Consider the following 7,855-nt stretch of genomic DNA (forward strand, 5'->3'; position numbering starts at 1 on the left):
GTTCAGCAATTTTACTATCAGAGAGAAACAAAAATTTGAACAAGGAAAAGATCCAGGTGCCAACAGCCAATTCCTAAGAACATATCTGTACACTCCAAATTCATTATTAAGTACACAAGAATTAAGTTCAAAACCTTAAAAGGAGTTTTTAGGTTACCATTAAACATTTTAGAGACAGATTTTGTGCTTAGAAGCAATTATGCAAATTATACTCACCCTATTCCTCGAGCTATATGTTCCAGTTGCTGACACATGCAAGTTCTGACTTCATACTCCACATCCTGGCACAGTGATTTTACCAATGGAAGAATCTCTCTTTTAATACTAAAAAAGTGCATATTTTTATTAATACATTGAACACGAATATATAAAAATCACTATGCAGTACTCAAATTTTACTCATATATCTCTTTTAATGGCAATTTTTAAAAATACTCTTTTTAAATGTGGTAAATTATGTTTCTGAAAATTTGCAGTTAGAAAAGAAAACTGCACATTAGACACAAATATGTGCTATAAAGAAACAGAAAAAGAATTATTTATGGTCATTCTAATTTACTCATATTTAATCTGGTTTTTTTAACTACAAAAGTAGTAAGTAGGCTTAGAGATGCTGTCCTCATTTATTAACCATCTTCGGTGCAATTTTTGAACAGCCACCGAAGAACACAAATAATTGTGTAAATGGAAGTGCAATCCCAATTGATTATTTCTAACACCTCATCTTTGCTACACATGCAGCAACAAAGAGGTATTTGGGAAAAAAGGAGAAAAAGAATTTAAGATTAAGATGAAATGCTTTTATGCAAGTAGACCCAAGTTTTCATGTTACATCGACACCAGATACAAAACAACTGTTTGGAATTCTGTTTAAGTAACAACACATACTACAAGTTGGCAGAATTAGGCATTGTGTTCCCTTTCACTGCCCAAGATGCTGTCACAAGTATTCACAAAATACCTCTATCGAAATCCGTATGTTGTTGGAAAACTCAAGAGAAATAATACGGTCACAGACAAGCAAATTTTCAAGATAGCTTGTACAGCCTCCACTCAACCTAGTGAAAATCAATTTACTTCTTAGAGCAAAATTTGCCATCAAGTTTTTAAAATTGTATGAGGACTTGGGAGTCTGTCATTTTAGAATACTCTAAAGAAGGGACTACTTCCAAAAAGAACTTGCTTTAACTAGCTGTTGGAACAGAGGGTGGAAAAACTAATGTTCTTTTCCAAGGTCAGGACTTTTTCAACACCCTGTAAAATAACCTGGGAGTCAAGTGAAATTCAAAAGAAAGGTTTTTAATTACAGTATAAATGTTATGAGTATCCTTCTCTTAGATGATGGATGCCTTACAGGGCTAAACAAGCTCCATCTGCCCGGGTTTGGAGTCAGAGTTGTCATTCTCCTAGGATGGCTGCCCGAAGGCTAGTGAGCCCATCCTGCCCGTGGACACACTGTGTCTGACCCTTCAGCTGAGACCTGTCTGGCACCGGAGGCACAAGCCACCACCAGCACAGCTCTCAACCTCAGGGGGGCACGCAAGCTCCTTCCCCACGGCAAGGGGGTGCCCATGAAAGAGTCGCTGCTCTACCTCCAGACATCACAGACCCGGGCATGGGGCAGCCGGGGCCTGCCAAGAACAGGAGTCCTGCGCCTCACCTAAAAAACCCACCACGCAGGCCTGAAGGGTGCACTCATCGCTTGCAGTGAGCATGGAAAAAGCCCTTACAAGATCTTCGTTCGTGAAGCCAAGCCATGATGATGAAATGTTATGAGTAAAAGCAGTGCCATTCTGAAGAAGAACGTAAAAATATTCTTATATACTGCCTGCTCCTGAGGCCAGACATCTGCTGACCCTACAGCAAGACCCCTCCTGCAAGGGGACTGAGACACTGTCATGAATCTTACTCCGCCTGCCACATTCTAAACCTGTGGATACAGGCCTCTTTTCAGCGCTCTGAACTGTGCTTTGATGTCTTGTCACACAGCCCTGTTGTCCATCTTTTCCTTTATGCTCATTTCTTGCATTTTGGAACAGATCAAAATCATTATTACAGCGGACTTCCTCAGCTAGATATGGTTTCTGCACATTCAGTTGCCCTCAGCGCATTTCTTTTGTACTACAAAATCGCATGGGGCCAATTGCCTGGATAGAAAACAGACCCGGTGAAACCGTCCTACTATCATGAGAATGTAGGTAACTCTTCAAAGGATGCACCACATCAATTGCTTGGGGCAGGTAAGTTGTTCAGATTCACTTTCATCATTGCTTTCCTGTTCTGCACCACTGTCCAAACCCACAGACAGTGAATCTAAGAGCTGGGTAACATCAGGCAACAACAGTGGCTCCATGTAATCAGGAATAACAAAAAATATATCTACATGTTAAATTTGGTTAGACAAATAAAAAGTTAGGAAAAAGGATTCTTCTCTTTATGACAAATCTAGGTAATGAAGCTGTGTTTTGTCTCTGTAAATTGCAGAGAAATCCACTGTTTGGGTTATTTCTTAGTAAGAAAAACAATATGGAAGAACGGCATGAAAATGGTACCCATTCAAACCCATGGAAAAACATAGAAACTGAACTTACAAACTGATGAACATCAGTAAGTCTGCATATGCTAGTTACATAATGAACAATTTTTTATTACTAATTAATATCCAGACAAAGGGATCTGTAAAAAGAAAGCATTTAATTTTTGCAATAACGTCTGATTTTCTTGTAGTAATTTTTGCCCACTAAGAAAGAAATACTGGTATATACTGTGGAATTAAAACATATTTACAGTTTACTTACATATGAGCTTCAAATTTGTTAGCTAATTTTCCAATCATTTTACAACTAACTAAGCGAGACTGAAGCGTTTGAGATAGCTGTGCTTTGGAAACAAGTGGATTCAGGATCTATATGACAGGAAAAAAGAAGAAATGTGAGCTGTAAATAAAATATTCCCCTTCTTAAAAAAATATAGAAAAATGTATCCCAAATATCATCTACTCCTTTCATGGAATTAATCAGCACTAAAATAATAATTCCTATGTACATTAATACTCTATTGGAAAATGGTGTTTAATATTCAGTGCTAATTACAGCATATTAAACCTGTGTCTTGGCCCAAATGACAGTTTATGATTCACATCACAGCCCAGTTTTACATCTGTCTACTTGTGTCTTTATTTTAGGACTAAGTTGTATATTAATATTAATAGCTAGGAGCTAGTAATTTTCACAGAAGTTGTTAAATATGATTCTGCACAAGGATAAAAAAACTATGTAGAAAAAGGAAAAGGAAGCTTCTCTGAGGTTCTTCCTCCTAAGTTTTCCCAGGGAACACTACTTTTGATGTAAAGTTCTGAGGCACCACTCCCTCTCGATTATGCATGCTTTGTGGATCTGTGGGGAAGATGTTTCACTGCCATACAGACCCTGAAAGCCTGCATCTTTATTGGAGCTCTGCTGTCACTTTTTGGATCACCTCTACAGTACCAGAAAGAAGAAAGGCCCGCAGAACACCATATTCAGATATAATTTTTGCCTAGAAATAATCACAGAAATCCATGTGCCAGGCCAAGAAGAACTTTACAGAGAGGTATCTTCTGTAGTCTGCCACAGTTTCCCACTCAATCTCTCTTGCAGAGCTCCACAAAAGAATAATAGACAGGGCAACAATAGTCTAAAAGCACTTTTCTTCTCCACTTAGCAGCTGAAATTTTGAGGTGGGAGAATCTTACCACTGTAAAGACAAATAGATAACCCAGACTAGATCAAGTAGATAAGATATGCTTCTAGCTATAACATTGCATACAGAAACATATCATTAGTTATCTACAAAACTGTATACTATTTATTTGGTCTTTGAACTATGACAGCAAATACACCATCTCTAGTAATACCGATTCCAACTACTGATCGAGACACTGTCACTTGCATGAAGTGGCCATTGCCAGAGACAGGATACTGGGTTAGGCTGACCCTTCGTCTAAGACACCTTTCCCTCTGTCCTTGGAATCTATGATTGTCCTACGATTTTTACTTACAAAAAAAAAAATTAACAACTAGATTATTCCAAGTTTTCTGATACAAAGATTCGTTTAAGTAACAGAAAAGGCCTGTTTTCAGGTTCAGGTTTCTGTGTAGCTGCTGAATCAACCCTGCTTTATCAGTTGTCATCTTCCCACAGCACATTTTTGTGGAAACTTACAAATGTGTTCCTAGAGACAAATCAGAGGAGAGACTCCATCTTGTTTAAAAGGCATCTTTAAAATTACAGTACAGTTTGATTTTGGAGGTGACTGGAATAATTTCTTTTTTTTTTCCAAGCTAACTTTTCACCCTTCAGAAGTTTATCTTTTAAAGAATGCTGGAATTCAATTATCTACTAATTCTAACGAGTATTTTTACACTATACAAACAATCATGTATTTAAATCTCCATATTGTTTTAAATTACAAACACAGTAAACTACGCCTGTTGAAAAGCTTTAAACGTAACAGTGAAATATAAATGCTTAAAACTGAATAAATAAGCTGAGTAAAGGCAAGTGACATTGTGACTCAGTGACAGACTTCCTTCCTCTTTCTTGACCTACACAGTGAAAAATTAAGAGTGTTTGCAGGGCATTAAGTTTAATTTCCTGGTACATCAAGAACAACTAAAACACACAATGAAATTAATTTTTAGCATTCAGTCCCATTCAGCAAAAATCAGAATTTTAGTCCAGTAGCAAAGAAAATCTATTTTCTTCAAGATGATACAGAATGAGATACTATCCTATAAACCGAAACAGGATACATGAAAACATGCTACTCAGAATAGTACGTGCAGTGCAAGTATTACAGTAAATAGTCTGTATTTGCTGCAGAACACTAAAATTTTTTAAGGCGGCCTTCCTGCCTCACCTTTTAGCACATTCCTCTCTTACAGCATGTTCCCCAAGCATTACTGTTTTCACAGGCATAGACCTGGCACAAATCTTACTGAAGTAAATGAGACCTGCAGGGAAATACAATCTTACAAAATATTACTCACGTCTTGTTAGCATAAGTGGATGAATATTATTACCTCATGTCTGATGGTCTCTTTTGGTAAAGCTTCTATTACAGCAAGAAGAGTTTCCAGCCATGCATTGCTGACACCTGTTAGAAAGAAATGGGTTATACGTTACGTTATACATATAACAGGTATAACAAAACACACATCGATTTTACACAATTAGTTCTCACCTTTTACATGCACCTCTTCAAAGACCTATGTACCTAAAAGCCATTAAATTAACACTCAAGACTTCAAGAAGTAGGATAGGTGAGAAGCAAATTCTATCCCCATTTCTTTTACCTTTTCTATTACTGCACAAAAATAATAATGATACTTTTGTTTTGAAAAGGTAATTTCCCTCATTTAGAAGCATATTCTTTTCTTATGTCCAGTAAAAGTTTTGAGTTTTACAAAAGGCCTTTTTTTTCTTTATATCCTAAAAATCGTGTCAAAAACATAAAGAAAAATTAATCATCACAGAAAAAATGTCAACCTTTCTCCCTCAATATTTTCAGCCACAAAATTCTGGTATTCAGTAGAAGCCTGGACTCAGTAACAAGTTTGGGATTTAGTCCTTCAGACAAAGTTTGCTTCAATCAGAATTACATTTAAATACCAGTATGTAAGTGCTCAGCGTGCAAATATCTTTCCATTCATGCAAGTCTGGACACAAAGTCACAGGGACTGCAGTCACTGCTTTAGAGCGTTGTACAGTCCCTAACGAAACAAAGCATGTAGAAGTAATCATTCATCAGTACAGCTGTACAGCCCTGACCTGCATCTCTGTGTTCCAGGTTCTGGAGAATGATGTGGAGGAGGGAGTGGGAGTACGTATGAATGGACACCGACTCTTCTTGCAGAACAGTCAAAAATGACACCGCAGCTGTTAACTGCATTTCCACTCCTGCAACATGCAGCACCTCCTGTATAATTACAAATTATACCAATTTAGAGCATGAGGCAGAAATGTACTGAAAGAACATCCAAAATTTTTATGTTCACTTTTAAGAGTGAGTATGCAACAACCTGGTTAAACTACAACACCGGCTGTAACATTGTTTTCTCTTAGCAATTACTTGGCGATATTCAAATCCCTTACATTATAGCATGAGCCTTTTAAGAAAAATAAAGTTAATTATAATAATTTTTGTGACTTCCAGTTTCATCAATGCATGTGTGGATTTTCCAACTTTACAAAATGAGAGGTAAAACCAGACCAGCCAACAATTGCACTTCTGCTGTTTAGGCATATGAATTAAAAGGAAATATTTCATTCATCCAATGAGAGATGCTAAAATAGCAGAAGGCAATTTAAATTTCTTCCCTTGCCAACTGAAACACAAATGAATATGTGTATATATATCTATATATATCATCTAAACAATAAAGCAAGATGTTGTAGAAAATTTTTCTAGGTAATTCAGCATTTACTAGTACTTAGCTTTAACATAGTAGAATACTATGCTGTCTTTAAAAGCATCAATTCAAAAGCCAAACAAAGATAATATGGGAAAGAAATATTACTACATTTTTTGAATGAAACAAAAAGGCCATTTAAATTTCAGATTTCTGCACAGACCAAGATTGCGTGCAGGATGCAATCTATGACAGAGCATTCCTTGTAAGTATGTACACATCTATCAGCTAGGCGAACAACCTATTTGTTTACTTCTCTAAACTTACGTCTCTAACTCATGAGAAAATAAAGTGCATTATTCTACCACTAAAGAATTACACTCATTTTACATGAGTTTCCAAACTCAGTTCAATGTCCATACTTCCTATTTAACACTTGATACATGTAGTTTTGTTTCTTTTTTTAAAAAGTGCTTGAGATGAACAGTGTTTTCTCAGATCACATATCAAAAAGGTAATATTTTAATTTTTTTTTTAAATCAGCCTAGATCAGATTAAGAAAACATCCATTATGCACCTAAGTGTTATAGAGCAGAGGAATCTGCTGAGAAAAGAGTTTGCAGAGAACATTTTGAGAAATCATTTAGCAGACTTCACTTACATCAAAGTAAAACAAGAAGTTTTCATTTCACAAATGTCAACCAGTTTGTGTGTGCAAATGTATAATTTTTAGTTTATCTGGTTTCAAAGAGAACCATTATTTATCTCCCAACAGACCTCTCAGTTTACAGTCATGTATATTTGCAAAAGCATTCTCTGTGCCCTTGTTCCCCTCAAATGAAAAAAAGAAACAGCATCGTGCAGCTTACCAAAGTGTGATAAAATATTTGCATTCGATGGCCATGGAAACCACCCTCGTGTTATCTCCCCAGCCTATGTCTGTCCCGTTCCTCCACTGTTGTCACAAGACTCACAGCCAAGAATAAGGACACCTAACGAATTTTGTGTTTTGAACATTTCTGGGATCAGAATACCTGCACATACTGTTCTGGGATTTTGGCTTACACTAGTTAAAAAAAAGAGTATGCCCAAGATAATCAAAAGAACTATCTACACACCACAGATGCTAAGACACCAGAGCATAATGAAGCCGAATTCAATTTTATGTACAAATTCACTTTGTACGCAATGCAAACAAGGTTACTTACCATCAAATAAAGTTTCCAAATAGTCTCCTCCACAGATCCACACAACTCTGGATAATCATGTGTAAGAACACATTCTCTGGATGTGCCTCCTCATGGACCTCGGGAGACATTGAAATGTAAATTTCTAGATTGCTTACACATCTGCCTGCATTGATGCTTTTTCACTCAGAGCTGTACAGTTCCACACATGAAAATGTATGGGTCTTCTTATGCCAATTTCACAGAATTCAAGTTTAGTGACATATAAATATAATT

General features: G+C 36.6%; 1 protein-coding gene across 1 annotated transcript in view; it reads right to left on the reverse strand.

The window, feature by feature from the left end:
- PPP4R4 (protein phosphatase 4, regulatory subunit 4) overlaps positions 1-5,959 on the reverse strand; it is a gene marked incomplete at its 5' end in the record, with an annotated part of 32,913 nt that extends 26,954 nt beyond the window's left edge. Inside the window, 4 exons of the mRNA XM_010138328.1 lie at positions 217-324; positions 2,799-2,905; positions 5,064-5,137; positions 5,812-5,959. Coding sequence (XP_010136630.1) covers positions 217-324; positions 2,799-2,905; positions 5,064-5,137; positions 5,812-5,959 — 437 coding nt within the window. The remainder of the gene's footprint in view (positions 1-216; positions 325-2,798; positions 2,906-5,063; positions 5,138-5,811) is intronic.
- Between the last annotated feature and the right edge of the window lie 1,896 nt (positions 5,960-7,855).

This window comes from Buceros rhinoceros, unplaced genomic scaffold (genome assembly GCF_000710305.1).
Source record: "Buceros rhinoceros silvestris isolate BGI_N320 unplaced genomic scaffold, ASM71030v1 scaffold1246, whole genome shotgun sequence".
Classification (NCBI taxonomy): domain Eukaryota; kingdom Metazoa; phylum Chordata; class Aves; order Bucerotiformes; family Bucerotidae; genus Buceros; species Buceros rhinoceros.